Raw genomic sequence first — 21,808 nt, forward strand, 5'->3', positions numbered from 1 at the left:
GTGCATGGCAAATAAGTGAAGGTACTTAATCAGTGACTTCATAGCTGTAGCTGGAAGAGTGATGTATAAGACAGAGAAGTGTGGTCAAAATTTACCTAAGGCAGAAGCCATAAACAGTTTTGTCTTGGAGGTAGAACATCTTTGAATGTTCTCTTACATTTAATGTTTGTTCCAGTTATAAATTAATTTTTGAAAACTACATTTGGAAAATTAAATACTCTTGCCAAATGAAAATATTTTCATCTTTCCCCAACCTCTGTTTTGTGTATTATTCCATTTTCAGGATTCTTAAGAATTTTTGGGAATTCAGGTGAACTGTCATAAAATGGGTTACTCCAAAGCCTAACTTAACACTCAAAAACCACAATTCTTCAAATATTGCAGTAGGCTCTCTTGTAGTTCTTATTAACACTTAAAAAGAGAAAACATTTGCCCAGTTAAAGACAGAGTATATTTAATGTTGACATTATATCACATGTCAGTTACACTAGTGCCCTTCTATTTACAAGTTATCAAATGAGAAACCAAGGACTCAGGTTCCCTGAATGGCTGAGCAACAACTTTCCAAAAACCCACAATCAGTTGTAGCCAAATTGTTCCCAGTTCAGCTCAGCCATAGCCAGACTCCTCAGTGTCCTGACTGGGCTCACTAAACCAGCTGGAAACTATTCCACTATTCCTGCTGCTTTTATTTTTTATTGGATTAGTGAAAGGACAAGAAGACAAGCAGTGGAAAGAGAGGAAAGAGAGACCAGTGGCTTTTGGTTTTTGTGGAACCTCATTTTGTGTCACCACATGATCTCTGTCATTTATGGGTTGTCCTTTGTCCCAAGGTGGCTTTTTTTCTTTCATTTAGTAGCAGTAACTTTTACTCTCTGAGGGGTGGGGTGGTTTTAACTGAGAAATTAATATATATTTCACACACTTATACATGTGCTGACATGAAATATGTCTGAAATATCAGTCTAGATCCCAAGATTTTTTCATTCTAGAGACAGCTGTGCTGTTATTTCTCTTAGGAAGTAATCCTATCTAAAGCTTTGGACACAAGCTGAGACTAGATTTTTCTTAAAAAGGAGGATTATTAGTCCTGTATTTGAGTTGGCTTATTGGGGTGAGGGAAAATTGAGAGCAGTCTGTTATAACTTGAAGAGCATAGCTGTAAATAATTATAAACAGCATGTCTCGTGCAACTCATTCCTTCTCACGGCGTTTGCTGCATCTAAGTGTGATGTGAACATCGATTGCATCATGAAATTGTGTATGCTTTCAGCAAGGAAAGTGGATAACAGATCATGCTTCAGAGTTCATCCTAATGTTTACAGCTTGGAGTACAGCATGTCCTCACAGAGAGTCTTCAAATGTGACTGTCAAAATCCACTGCTCATCTTTCCAACCATCATTTCTCATTGGCTGCTGGCTGGTTGGTGCTTTAAGCTCAGCTGTTATGTCCTGCTCATAATATTCAACCCCAACTGAGTGATTTCCAGAGGAAACTCGTGCCCTGCAGTTAGTGCTTTGTGTCAGGGTGTGTAACTCACAATGTGTTTGCTTTCTTGTTTTGCAGTTCAGTCCTTCACCTTCACCCCTGCAGGTACTGTCCATTAGTCTGTCTCTTACCTCACCAACACACCATTTCAAGCATTACCTATCAAAGTGTTTATGAACATGTGAGATATGAAGAATTAAAACCAAGCACTCTGGCTGCCTATCTGTGATAAAAATGTAGCCTTCATTCTCCTCTGGATTCCAGGGAAAAGTAAAATCTACCGCCATCAATGTCTCTGTCACTATAAATCTGCATACTTAACTCACCTAACTCTCTGAAATGCAGTTTTGAAAGTAATTTTCAGGAGCAGATACTTGAACTAACTTAATATAAACAATCATTATTCATATATAACTGAATTTTGATTTTAAAGCTCAAACAGTTTAGCAGATCCAAGTGGAGAAATGAAACTTTCTTCTATTTCAGCTCTCAATTAAATATGTTTGCCTTACTGTGAGGTGTTCAGACCTTCAAGCAATCTAGTCACTAACTGGTGCATTCACTGACTTTACAACGTTTTTGAAATTGAAATATTTGGGTTTTTTTCTTACTACCCAGCTCAGAGCTGGTATCCTATTTTTCTTATCTTTAAAAAGGTAGCATACGGTAGACTGTTATTATAAGCATGATTAAAGATATGTGAAGGATAGATGGAGAGTGGCTGAAACAGCAGATTGCAAACACTTCATTCAACATATGAATTGTCAGGAAAAATAGAATATACAATTAATAATAATAATTGATACAAACAATTTGTTTCTGCTCTTGTACCTAATCTTGAGGTTTAGAAATTCAAAAATAATTGTACCTCAGCATTACAGTGTTAAAGGCTGATAAATCTTGGTGTTTTCCAGCAGAAGCCTGTCAAGTTTTTTGGGTGTAGTTTGGCCCCTCAGTTGCCTTTACCAGAGCTGTCTCCTCATGCTCAGTCACTGCTTTCTCACTCTTGCTTGTCTTCAGCCACAGTTTGTGTTCAGCTTAGCAGGAAAGAGCAGATGACCAAAGCGGTGTGTGCCCTGGGAGCCCATGACATTCTGAGGGAGAAACGTCCTTGTGGAAAAGCTCTGGGAGCTCAGGACTGCTCCCCTGGCTTCCAGGCAGGTTTGGTCAGGTTACTGTAAGCTATGGCACAACACATCCCGCCCTAAACACTTTACTGCCTTTTCTTTGAGACACAGCATAGGGTTTTTTCCGAAACTAAATAATACATCTTTGCATTTGGTTCCTATGACTATGCCTCTGTCAGCTGTCTTGAGCTGTGGTGCATTTTTACCGTTGTGTTTGTGGCATGCATTGGCATGACACAGGGCTGTGCTGGAGCCACAGGGTCTGAGCATGATTTCATGCTGTTGATCCACATGTGCTGGGCAACTGGAATATATCAGAAGTACTGCCAAAAATGTTCTTTTTTAAAAGCAATTTTGACATCTTGTGGACTTTTTGGAACTATTCTATGTCCTGGCTTGCACTAACTTCTGGGGGAATTGAGGGCCTAAGTCCTCCAATAACCAAGTCCAATTTTTTTTTTTTTTAATTTAAAAAAGCACTTTCCTTATGACAAAACACAGTGCATGCTTCCTATCTTTAGACCCAGAGTTTCATAACAAACTTTTTTAATTCTCTAATATTTGAATTTGCCCGTGATAATGTTGTTTAGAAAGACATACCTATGCTTGTGGAGGTTTGACACGCACAATTGTATGTTGTTCCCTTCAAAGGTTTATGGTTCATAAACAGTTTGGGTTTAGATACAATTATTTAGACAGTGGTATGTAGCTTTCAGAATCTCCTCAGAGACAGCTGTCAATGAATTTTTACTGAAGATGAATTTATCCTAATATACTCAGATTTTAGAAGGTACACACTTTTTGTTCTGACATCTGCTTTAAATTCTTCCTTCAGAGAGTTGCAGAACATACAGATTTACCTGTGTGGTAGGGAATTGAATCTAGTAGGTAGAGAATTGAATCTATTAGTGTAACAATTATATACTTCGTTTATTTTACACTCAGAAAAAAATCCCCTGTTATTTCTGATGTGAATTTTTTTTGTTTTATTTTTCTTCATCTGTATTTGCCTGTGTGTAGAACATAGAACACTAAAAACAGTTGTTTAAAAGTCCAAATCCATGCAGTTTTTTAATTACTTGCTAAAAATTTTCTTTTGGGTCATTTGCAGATTATGGGTCATTCTCTAGGACCACTTGTTATTTGTATTCTGTTATTAGGCTCCTGAGATGTAACATTTCTGCTTTGAGTCTATACCACTGTAACATGTGTGGGAGAAGAGCAAACAGCAAATGTCAGGCAGTTTATAATGATTTGTGTCAGGGTAGAATAACTGATTGAGTTAAATACCTTTAGCTTTCTGTCTTTGTGAACATTTTTGTAAGCACAAAATGATCAATGGCTCAGATGGTCACAAATTAAGTGGCATTGATAATCACAGCTAAATCTTTTTAATTATTTTCAGTTGAACTGACTTCAGTGTTTGCTGAGCCGCTATTCTGTATGTCACTGTTCTTCCACTTCCCTTTCCACCATGACTCACCAGGCCTTGGTTCTCAGTAATATCACTGCTACAAACCATAAAATTTAGCTAATAGGTTTGTTAGATTGCTGTTGGTAAGTAGTAATGTCACCATCTGCAGCTGTGCAAGGACTATGCATTTTTGTGACCATGGCATACTCTCAGCAAAACCAAATCTGGCACAAGGACACTAAGCACAACTGTCATCCCTTTTCAACCATTTCTTCTATAATATAAAGAATGGATCGGTCTCACTTTTGTAAAGTTGTGTGAAAGGTAAAGTACTGCTGCACTGTTTTAGTGGGATATATTTTGGGGGTGTTTGTTTGTTTGGGGTTTTTGTTTGTTTGTTTTTTTTAATGCTTATCTTTCCTGTGCCCTCAAACTTGTTGTGCCAGTACCCACTCACCTGAGTATTCTGGTGTTTTCAAGTGTCTAGGCCATCAGTCAGGCAAAAAATGTACATATGTATTTTAACTTATGAATAGGTAAGCTTATTTAGTGACTGGTGCTCCTTGGGATTAAAGATTTTATGAAACCCAGTAAACAGAAAATGAATTAAAAATAGATAGAAAATCATGGAACGTTACACATTTTATGTGCAGCTCCTGAAACTGTTAAATGAGGATAAACTATGTGACAGAATCATCCAAAGGTAGACAGAAGATTTGATGGAATTTTTATGTGCTGATTATCTGTTCTGAGTTAATGCTTATTAAAAGAGGATTAATCTACATTCATATTTGAGGAACAGCTTATCAGTAAAAGGAATGAGACTTGGCTGGCAACATTAAAGTTTTCATTTGCAGTAGGAAAATGTGGCCTACTAGAGATAGGCATACAGAAAGCTTTCTAAAGCTTTCTAAAGCTTCCTTGCCTCAGAATGTCAACTTACTATACATTCATATTTTTCCAGTTCTAGCAGGCATGAAGATTAAGTTTAACCTTGTCAGATAATATTAGTAAATGGTTTCGGTACCTCCTTATACATTTAATAAAAAGCATGTGAAAATCTCCTTAACATATGCTGGTTTTCATACAAATATATACAATATATTTTCCTGAAATATTTATGCATTTAAAATGCACTTTGGATTATATTTCTGCATTTTTGCAGTCCTTGAAGTATAGGCTGGTGGGGATTCCTTCAAAATCTCTCTATGCAGAGGTTATTTTTTTCATCTTCTTTTGAAAACCAATCTCATCCCTGCAGGACTTCAGACTTTCTAAGAACATGTATCAGATGCAAAGACTGCTGAAAGAGCTTTTTTGCTTCCTTGGTGATAAAAAGCAAGGAAGATAGGTGGGTCAGTGATAGGGACATCCTTCCCTCCCTCCTCTTACATTGCCCCTTGAAATTGCTCTGCTGCTTTTTGAAGTGGAGACAGGATGAATAAAGCCAGCTGTCTGTGTGTTTTATTTTTACAGTGACATCTACAAGCCTGCATTGCATTAAGTATGCTCCTATTCAGGCGTTTAGACTTGTTTTGTAATTGCAGAAATCAAACTGCAGGAAAAAATGCTGACAAAATGTATGGCAGGAATGATAAACATAGTGCTTTTTTTGGCAGCCTGACCATATCTTCTCTTGTTAGCTGTCTGGCCTTTCACAACATTAATGCTAAAAGAAAGGCACCTTCTCTATCCAGCCTCAGGTAGCCCACTTACAGATGGCATCAGGAATATGGGGGGTTTTTGTAGCATCCCAGTGGCATGGCCACGCTTCAAAAAGAATTTTGGCAAGCTTAGTTGATATTCCAAAGCATTTTACACCAAGCACATTAAATAAATAAAATGCTTTCTGGTTTATTTTCTCAAATAAAGCTCAGTCTTCCCTAGGAAAAACAATGTCACTGCAAGCTGAACCTTTCTTCTAAAGATGTTGCATATATTGGAAGGGTGTAACATGATTTAAGACAGGAAATAAAAAAACCCAAACAAAACAGGAAACAGTTCCTACCTCCAGGACACACCGAAGAAAAAGGAGCAAATTCTGTGATCCTTTTTTTTTTTTTTTTTCTCAACAATCTATGCCACAGCCAACCTGCAGCAATTCTGGCTCTAGAAAAGAGGTTTCTATGTCATGTCTTCTTGGTGGAGTTCTCATGGCATGCCTAGGAGTTTTTGCATACCTGCCTACACAGAAAATTAAATATGTCAGGCAAACATCGATGAAATCTCTGCTAGCTTCTCAGTTTTAGCTTTGGTTTATAAAGGTACGGAGGGATATAAATATTTTGTAGACCACAAATATTGTTTGGTTCTTTTTTTTTCTTCATATGACATGCAGATTTAAAAGCTCACACACCTGTACATGCTATATGAGTGGCAACAAAATTACCTCAAAATAAGTTCTGGTAGATGACAGTCTAAACAAGAGCATTAATCCAAGCAGTTTTCAGAAAATATGTTTTACTGCAATTCCCTTAGATCTGTAAACTTTATTTATAAAAGTCGTTGTCAAACGAACCTCTGTTTCTCATTTTCCTTATTTCTTGTCACTGACAAATGAAGAAAGTTGGAGAAATCAGGTATTAAATTTGGAGGAGAGGAGGAGAAAGGAAACAGCATCTAATACACCATTGACCAAGATACTTGGAAACAAAGCCAGGCAGTACCCACATCTTTGCATAATCACATATGATATGCACAGCACTTCAGATTATTCACTTCTAAGCAATGAGTGGAAGTCATTTGACAGCCTGTTAGATACCACGTGAATGAAAGTAGCAGTGCCTCTAAAATTAATTACCCACAATGTTTTACCATGTCTTGTTTTTCAAAGCAGACCTTTATTTAGTACTTTCCATACTTGCATTTTGATTTTCTTTTCATTAATTGGTTTGATTACACCCTTTCAAAATTCAGCTATTAACCATTTTGATGTGACATATGACTGCAGTGATTTTCTGATATTGGTATTAGTCTGCTGTGCAGTGAAGGGTAATTAATCACCCTACTATTCTTCCAGCAGAGCTTCCAGAGGGGCCAGTTTTCTCCTCTTTGCTGAATGTACACTGTGAAATTACCCTAGGAGTTAATAATGTAACAAGAATTCTATAAGGTATCAGAAGAGTTTTCCCAGTGGCTTTATGTCATTGCTTATTTTTTTAATGAACAGGGAATTTCTATTGGCTGTAGTAATTTTGTCTGATTAGAATAGTGTATAATAGAAAGCCTAATCCTGAGTTAGTGTAGTTTGGACTAATACCTGGAAAATCTTGCAGATACTCTGGGAGCTATAATTTACTGATGGGACCACCTGTCTTCCAAAGGCAAATAGTATTTCCAAATGAACATGTATTTTAAATTGAGCTGGTCACAAACATTTCCATTCCTCACTGAAATTCAAACCCTCATCCAGTCAGAGCCCTTTAAGGCTGCAGGTGTCCAGGACATTGGTATAATTTAATAGTCTGCCTTATCTATGCCTGACAATAAATAATGGGATATTGCCACTGAGAACCAGAGTAGTCTGTTGGCCTTGATTCAAAATATTTTTTCAGTGTTTCAGAAAAGATCATCAAATGTTGTCAATTAGCATCTCGCCAGTAATGTGGGTTTACATATATTGCCCTGAAATGTAATCCTGTTAATAGCTAGATAAGGGAGAGGCTGGTTTTTGTCAAACACCCGTGAATGGAGAGATAAAAACAATTGTCTCCCTCTGATTATGTCCTTGGCATCCCCCATGGATGGAAGACTGGAAACACTTTTTCTTCCTGGTGACACTGTCATGTTTGCATTTATGAGTGGGCTAGTTCTTAAACTGTACTTCTAATGGAAAAGGTGCAGCTGGATGCTTTTTTCCACCCCTTCAGCTGTAATAGAGCTGCCACCTCTTTGTGTTTGTCCTGGGAAATGACATATTTGTGTGGTGACATTATATTACTGCATTACGACATGATGTTACTAACTCACTGGTGCAATGTCATTATGTACTGAGGCAGAAGCACGCCAAGAAAACAATTTGATCGCATGGCTCAGACTCGCAATGCAAAGTCATATGAAGGGGCCTGTGGTGAATTCAGGCCTTTTGCCCAGGTGGCTGCTTTGCCTTGCAAGGTACAGAGCAATCAGTAATGTGCTGTCAATCAGTAATGTGCAGCGAAATCCTAAATGAGCTGGAGCCCCAGTGTGCCTGAGCCTCTTCCTGTCATTTCTGTACTTTAATATGGGATGATGCAAAGAGACCTCCAGCCTTGGACACTGAGAAGTTTGAATTGTTACTTTTAATTATTACTAATTGATTTTTCCCTGTCTTATATGTGTGTGCGTGTGTGTGTATGTTTGTTTTGTTTTTTTCAACCAAAACACAGTCACCTTCCAAAGAGGAGATGGAGGACTAATGAGCAATGGAAGGTATGTTTCTTTGTATAAAGGTCCTTCCACTGTGTTTATTTTTAAAGTAAGGGATCTGAAAAATGCTATAGGTGATGCACTTGGGTCATAGCCCATCATTGGGAAGACTGATAGCGCTAGGAGGAGTTAAGTAGCTTACCACAAGGTTTAATGACCTATCTGTTGTGCACTTTGGAAGAAGCAAGCCCAGATGTTTCATATCTCCCAGATGTCCTGGAAGAAATTAGTAGAAAATATCAAAAAGAATGTGTTCATTTGTTACTGGGATGTTTATTGCATTAATTAGACATTAGCAAATGAAGTTGCTGTTGTTTAAGACTCCTTATTGGCTCCCCCTAAATTGCTGTGAGTGAACAATTACACTTAATCGATCACAAAATAAATGATTCATGGATGATGAATAGGCTGTAGATTGATAGGACTGGATTCCACAACTTTGGCTACTCAATTGAATTGATAAAAGCTGATAACGGGCCCATATATCCTCATCTATTTTCCCTTTGCCAATATGGAGATTGTAATTAGGCCCTGGTAATAACTTCCAATCTCCTGTTTAATCAATATTTTAGCAAAAAGAGATTAGGCCTAATGAGAGCCAGTAGATGTGGCAAGAATGCGGCTGGGCCGCCTTATTGCCGTTTCCATAGAAACCGATGTTTCTCTTAGGGATTGCTCCAGGCAGGGGTCTGGAATGCTCAGTGATGGGAGATGTTGCTCCAACTTCACGAGTGCTTTAATAACCCAAGGAAGATGCGGAACTGCAGACAGCTTTTTGTTTTCATGTGGGAGAAAAGGATGTCTGCAGCAAATTATTTGTTTCCCTGGCTGAACACAAACACAAACAATCCTGCCTTGCTAAATTCTGATTTATCCTGGGGTGAGAGAGGCACGGTGCCTCGTGGCCCGAGTGTGCCTTCTCTTTCACCGTGCTCCCTGTTTAACACTGTTCTCAAAGTGAGAATTACAGGGATATAAAAGCCATGCAGTAGTGTCCCACAGAGATAGCTGTGGACTTCCCATTAATCCTTCCTCAAACCTGCTTGCCTCTGAACCATCCAAGAGTGCTCGAAGAAAGAGTTACCAGCCTGTAGATGACAGGCATGCATTTGGGATGCAAGGGAAGGAAGAAATAGTAGCCCAAAGTCCTGGAAATGGCTGATATGGAGCAATCAGTTTGAGTGATGGCTCCCTTGAGGTGGTAATTTATCATTCAGCCCTGGCGTAGGATCCCATGATGGTGCTGCCTAACTCGTGTTTCACACAGACAACGGAGTTCATTTGGATTCTGGCAGAGTCACGACGGATGCCTAGTCCCTCTTCTACTGACAAAGTTGATTTGTATATAACCTTAATTAACTGCTCAAGGTCTTTAAATCATCAAAGGCTATACAGTTGTAATTTGAAATAAATTAAAGTCTCCTAAACTGTTAGTTACCTGTGGTGTTAGAAGAACAGTAATATGCCCTCTTCCATCACTACTTATCTCACAGGTATTGTAATTTTATATATACATATATATATATTTGTGTGTATATCTCTTTTTCTTATTCTGCTTCAGTCGACCAGGTCTGTTGAATGCCAGTGACCCCAGTTATCCTTGGCTTGCAGACTCTTGGCCTGCCACAAGTCTGCCAGTAAATAACAGCACTAGTGGACCCAATGATCTTGGGAATTTTGGTCGTGGAGGTAGGTTTGCTTTTATTAAGTCACGTGGTATTATAAAATAGGCTTCCATTCATTAACATCTATGGTAAATATGGTATAATATTTTTATCATTATAGTTATTTCTATTTCTTTCTTTCTAGATTTGATTGAAAATTGACTTTGAAATGTTTCTTTTTCTTTATCTCTTTTTACTTTTTAAAAATGTAGGTCTGCTTTGTAATTTGCCCCGCAGTGGTGACACAGGGTCTACTTATGATGTCAAGAGAAATGTATTTGTGTCTCAATCTCATTCCCTTTTTTGTGGAGATGAGCAGTGTGCCATGCAGGGCAGTATAGCCAGGGATGCAGGATGTCCATAAGAGCAGAGGAGAACTCTGGACATGCAGGAAGGATGTTCCTTCAGCAGAAGGACACCAGAACTTTGCTGCTGTCACCTTACCCATCCTCTTCCTGCTCTCAGGATCCTGCTCTCAGTCTCAACAATAATCTGTGAAGAAAACCTCAAGGGTGTTAAGCAACTTTCTTTTTCATTGCAGGAAAGGATACATAAAAGGGAACTGTTTAGATCTTTTAGGGGTTTGTTTCCATTTCAACTTGAGAGAGCAGCTTTGGGGGACTGAGGTCAAGATGTATTGCCTACAATGAGGAAGGCATCTTTAGAGGGGTTATTTCATTTCAAACATTTAACTCAAATGGGAATTTTAAGATGTAGGATTGGAATTTTTAGAAGTCATAGTAATATTCACATCTCTCTGTTACTTCCTTGGTTTCTGTGATAACACAGCTAATTCTGCATGCTGGTCAGAATCTGCTTCTGAAGACCATCCGTCATACTGGTTATACATTCCTATGAAAAGCCTCTTGCCTGTGGTTTGACTACTGTGACTTAAAATTACAACAAAACACACTAGATTTATATTCTGTATAAAAATGTTATAAAGTTCTTGTCAAAAATATTTAAGAGCAAGCAAACCTTTTGATAATATTTACAAGGCAACTGAATTTCTGCCAGCTTCTTTGTTGTGAATATCTTGAAAATAAAACCCTTCAGTACTTTTCCATCTTTTCTTAAGCTCACGTCATACAGAAAAATTACCATTTTCTTTTAGCATTTGGCTTTATACAACTGAATTTGGAAGCATTATTTTTTAAATTTTTGGCCTCAAATTCATTCATGAGATACAACAGTTACATTTTAAAATTCGGCAGCTTAATTCCACCCATAATCTTTACAGTTGGGCTGAAACTTTTATTCTGGGTGGTTTGGGATCACTTATCCCTATCTGTTTCAGAAGCTGAGATTAGATGTTGCTGCACTAAAGATGGATTGGAAGTATTTTAACATGTAGAGATGGAATATTAACTATACAGATGGAGCTTGGGCCTCTTTTACTGGTTAAAATGTCTGTAATAGCATAAAAGTTCTGTAAGAATTTTAAAAACGATAGGGTGACATAACTCACCCTGGAAACTCAGAAGCTGAGGCAGGCAGAGCTAAAATTTCCCTTAAGAGTGAGATCCACTGTCCTAGATAAGCATTTGAGAGCAAGGCTGTGAGTGGGAAGAACAGGTGAGGCTTGGAGTCATGTAAGGCCACAAAATGGTATTGCATCTCCAAGGCAGCAAGAAAGAGCTTCCCTGCACAAGTATTTCAGCACTATTTCATTTATCTCAAGAGTTACAAACAGAAGTTGGATTTTGGAGAGTTCTGGGGAAAGTTTCCAGTGGGAAGTGCATCTTCATCTTGGGTCTGAAATGTACAGTGTGGTGTTTTTGCTATGACAGCTTCCAGGGAAAATCACACTTGACTTTTACTCGGTGGCTATGGCACTTTGTAAAATCTCTACTTAACATCTCTTTGAGTGCTTAAATGTATACATCTCACTGAGGTCAAAAAAGTAATCCGTGCTTGTACTGAAAATTCCCAGAATGTCTGGAGAACCTCAGCTTATCAGTAAGAATGACTGAAAGTCCTTGGCTGGCGGGCAGCTATGCAACTTCCCTTTCAAGTGTGTACACATGAATAGTTTTCCACTTTAAAATGACTGTATAGAGATGTTACCTCTTCAGTTGCCAGAAATATGCACTAAAAGACAGATGTATGTCTGAGTACTTCAGTGACGAGCATTTTGCTAGTTTTTGCTTCCTTGAGTCATCAAATCCAACACAGACAGGTTGAGCTGGATTTACTTCACTGTATACATCAACAACAGAATTTATTTACTAAACTTCAAGCTATTATACTTTGATGGAACCGATTGTAGAAAGGAGAAATATTCATATTTTGGATGAAATGCAAGAAAGATAGGACTGCACTTGTCTCTCACATCTCATGCTGTATTTAGATGGATCTTTGTTTGGGTACTGCCCCTGGAAAGCACATTGAACAGGTGCAGATAGTACCAACATGATTTTGAAATATGGGCTATAGTTTACATTAATTGTAATTTTTTTGCACTTGCAATTTATCTGTAGATATAAGTTGATACAAGTAACATCTTTCAAATACTTGATTGTGCCCATTTCCCTGCTATATACAAAATCAGATCATGCTGACAGACCCAAATTTAACCTCTCTTTCTGCAGTCTCTGCTAGGCATTTGCTATTGCCATATTTATTGTTAATATTATGTTGCTGCCCTGAGACGGAAGATGTTATCAGGGTCCATGTTAAAATGTTCACTGTAGTACACCTGAATGCAAAAGAAAATAGTTCTGTGATCTAAATGTTCATCCCAGGAAAAAAAAATACAACTCTGCCAAAAAAAAACCCAAAAACAACAACTAAAGCAAACAAAAAATACTAAATCAGTGTGAGGAGACCATGGAATCTCATCTCATTGCTGGTTAAGTCTTTGATACAGTGAGAAAACAAATTCATTCCCTGAGGTTGCACAAAACCCACATCTGAGTTTGGAACTGAGCTTAAACCCTTGACTAGGTGCAAGAATCATCTTTTCTTTCTGGGGCTTAACGTACATAAAAATGTCTGTTATCCCTAGAGTAGGATCTGAACATCCTCACTATAGGAATATGCACTATCTCAAGAATGATCTAACAGTTGGAACCTGTATCTGCCATCTGGCTGTAGAAAGAAAATGGCATATAAATGAAGGATTTTTTTTAAAGTACATTCTGGAATTGATTCAACTTTTCAGAGTCTAAATAAATTGTAAAAATAGTACCATTTGAGATATTGACTTCTGAGAGAGCAGGAAGGAGGGTTATCTACTAAGCTGTGGTTCTCCTTGGGACATCATGTCAGTCATCATTAGATTCTTCACACTTCACTAGTCTCAGTTTCTAGATCTAGTATTCCACCAGCAAAGGTCACTTCAGTGTTTAGTAAGGAGAGAGACTGCCAATCTAACTGATTAAAGATACAAATTGCAGTGTGGGATAGGATTCAAAATATTGAGAAAACTCAGCAGATATTTAGTTAAATAAGCTGTTATGGTTTTCAGGTAAATGTACTGGAGATTTTGAGCAAGTTGTTCTCCATTGAGAGTTTTTCTACATATTTTCTGGGCAAGTTCCCTCTGTGATTTGTAAATTCTCTCCTTTCATCATTTCCCTGAAGCCCAGACAGTTTCATTGGTTCTGACATAGAGTGAACAGTTGAAAACATTCTTCAGTAGAGAAATATTCCAAATTTCACTTTCACAGTTGAAGGTATGAGGAAGAAAAAAAAAAAAAAAGATGGTTTTAGGCAGTGAGACGTGAAGGGCAAGTGGTAGTCCTGTCACAGCTGGTGATAGCTTGGCGATGGTTGTACATCATCTTCCCTTCGTTGGCTCATGGACCTGTCTCAGCTGAAATGCAAACGTGCAAAACAACACGTTTATTTCTCAGCTTAAACCTTGGTACTTTCAGGCTTCCCGTGCATCAGTGATTTGTTTCGTTCCACAGATGTGCTGCCACCAGTGCCAGGGCAAGGAGATAAAACTGCTACCATGCTTTCTGATGGAGCCATTTACAGCAGCATCGACTTCACCACCAAAACCAGTTACAACAGCTCCAGCCAAATAACGCAGGCTACGCCATATGCCACCACCCAGATCCTGCATTCCAACAGCATCCACGAGCTGGCTGTTGATTTACCAGATCCACAGTGGAAAAGCTCAATTCAGCAAAAAAATGACCTCATGGGATTTGGTTACTCTCTCCCAGACCAAGGCAAAGGCAACAATGGTAATTACAGCTCTTATTTTCCAGAGCCCTTGGCTTTGTGTACTGTATTATCTGTGCATGAGTTAGAAAATTCTTTTTAGCTCTGTGAGACACTGTTTGTGTTGACCTGAACTAATGCCTGCACACCTTGCATGGGTGCTGAACCTCACCTGAAATGCATTGCACTGTGCTTTTAATGCTCTTTGTCCTGTGCTAGTCATCATGCCATTTGTCTTCCATTAGGCTAGGGTAGGTGTACCTTTAAAAATAACCACCCCATCTGCCCCTGACTTGCTAACTGCATGTGTCGCATGTGCTTGTGCTGTCGACTAATCCCACGATGCCACTGTGACCTCTGCCGTTTAACCCTTAGCCTTGCTTTACATCCCTGACTACCGGGTGGCTGAGGGACTGGCTAATAGATTGCCACACAACCAGTCACAGGATTTCAGCACCACCAGCTCCCACAACAGCTCCGAAAGGAGTGGCAGCCTCTCAGGTTGGTTCCGGCGCCGTGCGCAGGGGAGCGAGGGACGGAGGGGTGTTGGCGAGCGGCTCGCCAGGGAGGCAGAAGACCTCCCAGGCACCAGTTGAGGATAGCCATGAGAGTTCCTGCCCATCAGGAAACAATGCCACACAGGACTCTACTGAAACAAAAAAGCCTTTTGCAGAACCTACTTGGGGATAACTGGAGAGTCCTTTCATGTGGCACTTGTCAGTGCAGCTGCCAGCCTCGCCTTTATCACATTATTTCCCTGACATAATCTATGGAGCAAATGTATTTCTGCATCCATCCTCAGTTTATAGGTCTCCCCAGACTGAACTTAATGAGGAGATTATTATTTTTGTTAAGTTGTTAACAGATACCCCACTCCCACAAGCTGTTTCTGAATGCTGTTCCACAGTGAAGCAGGCTGGAAATAGTTGTAGGGCCCTGAAAGGTGACTGGGCTTTCAACAAATTGTGCCAAGTTTGCCTACAATCAGGATGTAAATTTTATGTGTGTGCTGCATGTTTTATTGGAAACATGATGCATTTTCATCAGATGAAAATGATCATAGTACATGTGGTTGTGTATTATATCTAAGCACACCTTTTTTCTTAATTTCTTTAATTTTGCTTCCTTGTTGCTTATGTTATGTATAGTCGTTGTTTTTGGTTTTTTTCTGTCAAGACAAAAACTGAAAAGGCAGCAGTGCAAGATGAAAATCTGTGATTTCACCTAGCTGAAATATGAAAGCACTGAAAAGACTTTTTGATATTCAGAATATATCCAGAGCTTTTTGAATTTCCACTTTAAGCTGGAGCAGCCCTCCCAGTAATAGACCAAACCTAGAAATAGCTTCTTTATGTCAATTTAAATGACTATTCAAACTGAATCTTGAGATAAGAAGCCTATTATCATTGGCCCATGACTCAAATAGCCAGATCTGTTTGCAAGTCTTGTGTTCTCAAGGGGGGGACATTAGCTGATTTGACTGAGACCAAAAAATAGACTTATGGCATTGTCAGGGAAGTATCTGGAAGCTCAAATACTTCAAGAAAGGTTCTTGTTCCTTGTATGTGAGGTACATTGACAAGTAGCTTAGGAAATCAGCTTGCTCCCCAGGCTGCATGAAAATTCAGAAATTGATGTGCTGAGGTACATATATGTCAGGTATCAGAGTCAGTATCACACTTTAGATATGTTGACAGCTAAGGCTGCCTAAGAGTTTTCTCAGAAAATAGGAAGTGTCACTGGAAAATGCCCTTTGATCAAAGGCTGGACTTCGATCAAATATTTCAAATGCAACATATTCTGTGGAGTGTTTCTCAGCCAGAAGGGAATTTGACACTAGGAAATTTTCGGTTATAGTCAGTCATATGGCCAGGGCACTCTTGTTGTGACCAGTGCAGCCCAAAACTGGATGCCCCAGTGCTCAGATGAGTGCCAGATTATTGGACTGCAGAGTCAGTATTTTGCTCTCCCTTGCCCCCTAATTATGCCTTTGATAGAGGATAATTATGTCTGTAATACACAAGAAACTGGGGGAGACCTTCAAATAGTCTGATAATTAGAACATCACTGGAGTCAGAGACCAGCTTTGATTATGTAGTCCCCATCAGGGTGAGCAGGGATTTGTTCTCTCGCTTCCTTGGTTAGTACTTTAAGTACTACTTATTATTCTGACTAAGTTTCTGTCTCTCTTACATGAATATCATGAGAATTCCTATCCCACTGTGGAATGGAAAGCAGCTAAAACTTCAACTGCTTTATGAGGCAGGGAAATTTTGTAGCTATAGTTTGCACCAATTATATCTGTGCTAGGATCAGCAGCCTAACTGGCAAAATCTTTCTCCAGTACCCAATTCACCTAGAGATTTAAGCAATATAATTGAATTTCAGTGTGAGGAGACATTGAAGCATCAGGCATTGTTGCTATGGGGAAACAAAGCTTTGGTGAATCAGTTTTCAAACACAAATCAGGGTTTATGTGTTCAATGTCTGTCCCACAAGTCTGATAGTCGAATAACTCTGTCCATGGGGACAGAAGAGAAATCTCCTGCCCAACTGCACAGTGTAGGCTGCTTTCCCCTACCAGTAATGACCTTGGAGTTCTCTTCTTTCATTTCTTCATCTAAACAAGTCCCTTGTCTCTCTGCTTCACTCCTTCTAATATCTCCATTATCTCTAATTTCTCTCTTTGAAACTCCCAAAATCCAAGTGACTCCCATATTAGCACTCCGCACGTCAGCCTACATTTTACCAGTCTCCAAAGATCCTCAAGATGCTACACTTCCAAAATCTTCCTCTTCACTTCAACTAATCTCTAAGCTGAAGTTGTTTTTTGCATTTCCCTTCTCTGTGTATTCCTAGTTTAAATCCTCCTGCAACATAAAACCATATGCATGTGCTTTTCTCCTAAAGCAGCCCCTCCTGCCTTAGTTCTTGTTGGCTCCTACTCCTGCTGACTTTTAAAAAAATTTCTCCATGTCCCACAAATTAAAATTAACCTACTTCCTTTGCACTGTTCAGTGACCCTATTTCTAACTCCACTTTTTTTTGCCTTGCCTGTGCTTTGAAAGCTTCACTTTCCCTCCAGAAAGTTCATATATTTGTTCCTCTATCTCCACTGTCACTGGGGTTTCTTTTCACCAGTCAAAATGTTCTTTCCCTTTTCAAGAAAGCTGCCCTTTCTGCCAGGCTACAAACGGAAGAAAAAGCCTGTTTTCCATCCTAATAGAAGTAATATCAGCTCAGTTCACACATAGTGAATCACAGGATCTTGGCTGAACTTACTATAAATACTCCAAAATAAGGAAGGAAGAGCATTGGTCTGGAATTGAGTGGTGGAAAGCAAAGTCTCACTTCCAATGTGCTGCCAGCCAGGTCAATTAGAAATATTGCTTGTTACCTGTTTCTAACAGGCAAAACAGGAGGTGGAAAGAGAAGTCTTGGCTACTTCTGAGTCATGGAGTCACCTTTTTCTTCCCTCTCTGTTTGTCCTTTTTTTCATCCAGCTGATGTTTAGAGGTAACAGAAGAAAGCCTGTGAGCCACCGTCTCCAAGACAAAAAGTCCCATGATAGGGGCTTGTCTCTATTGCTAGAATTGCACCTCCTTCTGTGTTTCTCTGTGCCTAAAATTAAAGCCATGGCACAGAGGGCAGTGCCTGCCAGTGCACATTGTGCCACCCTCCCTGACCAGTCAGTTGTGGCTTTCTTGATTCATTGATTCATTTTTATGTTTTGGCTGATCTTTATAAATCATCAAGAAATATCAGTGGGTAAGATGGAATAGACTGTGCTTTCTGCAACGGGCCAGGGATGAGTGAGAGCAGCTGGGTACCCCACTGAAAAGGCATCTGACAAACCATTCCTCCACCCAACAAAGAGTTTGAAACCCACAACAAAGCTCCAAAAAATAGATGAGTCTCCAAGCAGTCAAGGGATTCGAAATGTTGAGCCGTTCTTCCTCTTAATGAATTGCTGACAAGAAAAAGAAGTCAGGGAAAAATAAAAGAAGCAAACCAAGTGGGATGAGAGCTTTCTCTGTAAGATCACTCTCCCACAAATGGAAGTGTCTCAGCGGGAGAAGTGGATTCAAGGACAATAAGAGAAGAGCAGAGGGTTTAACCAAAATGCATTGCTCACTGCATTTCTACCTCATCCATTAGAGCTGTATATCAGAAATAGAACCTCTTCTCCATAGTGGCACAAGATGTTTGAATCCTCTGAAACAGTCAGTCCTAAAACATTGCACATGACTTCCCACTCTTTAAAAAAAAAACAGAAATTAAGAAATTCCTATAAACAAAACCCTGTTTCTTTTGTTTTGACAATTTACTCTTGTCTTGAAAGTTCTTGACTCCAATGACCATTTTTTAAGCTCCGTGTTTTCCACAGAAAGTAATTGTGCAAAACTGTGTTGTAATCACAGTGGATTCTGACAGTTGAAATAATTTGCTATGTTTTATTATAATTTTATCTAAGAGTGAATTTAAGAAGTTATAAAGTGCACATGAATAAAACAGGAAATATATTTCTTATACAGGAAAACCTGTCTTTCCTTGTTTCTTCACTATCATGGTGCAAATGTACAGAGGTTTAAAAAGAAGTGTTTTTCAGTAAATATTCAGAATATTCCCCATTTCATTCTTTTATTACTTATAACCTTGTGACAGCATTAGCACTTTGATGCTAATTCTGCTGAGATATAAATACATCTTCTTTTTTGGGCATGTGCTCTGGAATCAGAATTCTGTCAGAGAAATGTAAATAGCTGGCCTTTTTTCCCACATTACAGCTCTAACATATTATTTTTCTTCTTTGGATTTGCAGGTGGCAAAGGAGGGAAAAAGAAGAAAAACAAAAATACTGCCAAGCCCCAGAAAAATAATGGTTCAACCTGGGCCAGTGTTCCCCTCCCACCCCCTCCTGTGCAGCCACTTCCAGGCACAGAGCTGGAGCACTATGGGGTGGATCAGCAAGAAGCAGGGTAATTTTTTTTCTTTTTCTTTTGAAGAAAAACCTGTGATTTGCAGAAATGAGTCCTTTTCTATTTTTTTTTAATTTTGCTAAGTGGCAGTATTATTATGTTTTGTTTAAAAAAATAAAATTAAAGAGAGAGCAACTTATCCTGTAGACTTATTCAAGGCTGTGGAGGAGGAATGTTTGAATAGCTTCTCTGGATAGTGACTGAAGATGGAAACAAAAGTGACCTTGCTTGATCATCATGTAGGGCTTCAGTGTTTTCTCATGCTGAGAAGTATCTCACTTCACAGGTAGCTTAATTGAATTCTGGGATTGCATGCAGCTGATGGGATTCAGAGTGAGTAAGGATGACATAATCTGGCTCTGTGTATTTTTTCACTGCTTTGATGTTTAAAAATATTAGAGCCAACAGAATAAAAAAAAAAAAAAACCACCCACCAAATTGGATTAATTTTTGAAGATCAACCAATGGATAATAATCTTCTCATCGGCTTTTAGAAGAAATTTCACAGTTGAGGAAGGCATGCTAATTATAGCCTTTTTTGTTATTATTCAAACTACTTTCAAGTTTCTGGAACCTTCCACATAATTTTGCATAGCTCAAACTTGTTTTCAAGGACACAAAATCACACAAGAACTGCTAAATGAGAGGAAAGAGACATTTCCTACACAGACAACAACTACAAATTGCTTTTTATAAAGTGTAATTATGTGATATACCAGATTATCAAACTCTGGAGGTAAATCAGAGTATATAAAAACATAGTTTACTGTGGCTAGCTCTGTTGGAGACTTTCACAATAATTTTTCTGTCAGGAAAAAATTTTTTGTCTGTTTCAATACATGGATTAATCAATATTTAAGGATGGAACGCTTTTAAGAGTACATTGTAATAGCTTTACTGAATAAAAATATTTCAAGTGTTATCTCAATTGTAAAGGGGAATTGATCATTACTACTTTCATAATTAAAGTTAGAAAAATTCCGTATTGTTGCAGTTTATACCAACTCCTTTGACTCTTATAATGAGCAATAAATGACTGTGTTAGTCAGTGAAGTTCTTCTTAAAATTAAGGCCCGTTCAGGCTGTATAGTTAAAATTTCAAAGTAATGGAAAATTAATAACCTTACTGATTGTGAATGTTGTGTAATTCTCAAAACAAAAAGTTCATTTAATCATTGTCTTCTGTATTCTGTTATAAGAGGCTAAAATAAATTTTAAATTGTTTCACCGTATAATAATTTTGTCTTTATCAGTTTATATCCTTAAAACACATGTGCAACCATTTCACTAAAACAGTTATGCAATAGAATGCAAACCACTTGGATTTTCTTCAGAACAATGAAATAGCATTAAAGGTAAATGGAAATATCTTATAGAGAAATCATTTGTGACACAGGGCTTGACTCCTCAGTTGCATAAAGCATCTGTAATTTAGCTGGAAGGAATGATGTTGGTCACCAAGACAACATTGGTTATTTAGGGAGAAGGTAATCACCAGCCTCCAGGTTCACAACCATTCAGACTTAGTTTTTTCCTCTGATTATGCTTGGAATTGCTCTTCTCTGGTTTTTGTAATGTCTCATTAGCAGTGGTGGTAGCCAGACCTTGTAACATGCATTTACCAAACACAAAAAATTTGAAGGTTGGACTTAGAGTCTCTGTAGCTCTCTGGAGCTACAGTAATTTCCAACCACCTTTGATGAAGACTGAATCTGAAATGCCCATATTTTCTGAAGATGCTTCCAATGCTAATAGTCCCTCTGTATTTAGGGATTGATCTTGTTTCTGTGGTTTTCAACATGCTAGAAGGGAAAGAATCACATACTGAATTCCTATGTTGTCTTGGACATACTGGGTAAAAAAAAAAAAAAAAAAAGCCACATTTTTTAAACTCTTTTGTTCTTCTTGGTTTGTTTTGATTTACTCTATCTGTGACAAATTCAAAGTGTTTTAATTTTAGAGCAGTAAAACAAGGAGGGTGGCATCTAAACAGAAACTTGTTTTTCTGTGTGTCTTCCTGTAACAATTAAATTAAAATGTGAGTTTCACTGGAATGATTATCATAAAAATGATTACCATAAAAAAACCTCAATAATTGTGACACCTAGTTTTGCCTACTAGAGATTAGCGCTAATCGCCTTATTACTACTGGACTGCTAAGTTGCAAAAGATAATCCACAATAGCAAGTCATATTAAAAAAAAAAATCTAACTTAACCTATCACAGAAAAAATACACTCAGTTTTCTGTACCATCTTCTTCCCTGAGGGGCTAGGGTTGGCATATGCCTCCATTTTTCCATGAACTGCAGAAGGAAAAGTGAATATCTTACTCCAGCTAGCCCTGTTACATAATGTGGTAGCTTTAGGGATCTCTTTAGATTCCTGTTTAACCTCAGCAAAGAGCCTGTTTGTGCTAATTAAGTTTCTCTTTTCCTATAGTAGCTCCCAAACTGACATGCTCCCTCTCCCTTTTCAGAGAAGATGATTTTACTTGATTTTATGTAAACTTGACAGTAAAGAAATGCTCATTTATCTTTTGCTTTGATTTTTCACC

At 38.4% G+C, this 21,808-nt stretch overlaps 1 protein-coding gene across 1 annotated transcript in view; it reads left to right on the forward strand.

The window, feature by feature from the left end:
* Positions 1-21,808, forward strand: part of ROBO2 (roundabout guidance receptor 2) — a 405,555-nt gene that overhangs the window by 376,775 nt on the left and 6,972 nt on the right. The window contains exons 19-22 of the mRNA XM_041414778.1: positions 8,398-8,440; positions 9,999-10,126; positions 14,016-14,297; positions 19,097-19,253. Of these exons, the coding sequence (XP_041270712.1) occupies positions 8,398-8,440; positions 9,999-10,126; positions 14,016-14,297; positions 19,097-19,253 (610 nt within the window). The remainder of the gene's footprint in view (positions 1-8,397; positions 8,441-9,998; positions 10,127-14,015; positions 14,298-19,096; positions 19,254-21,808) is intronic.

The sequence above is a fragment of the Onychostruthus taczanowskii genome, unplaced genomic scaffold (genome assembly GCF_017590055.1).
Source record: "Onychostruthus taczanowskii isolate IOZ18803 unplaced genomic scaffold, ASM1759005v1 scaffold47, whole genome shotgun sequence".
Taxonomy (NCBI): domain Eukaryota; kingdom Metazoa; phylum Chordata; class Aves; order Passeriformes; family Passeridae; genus Onychostruthus; species Onychostruthus taczanowskii.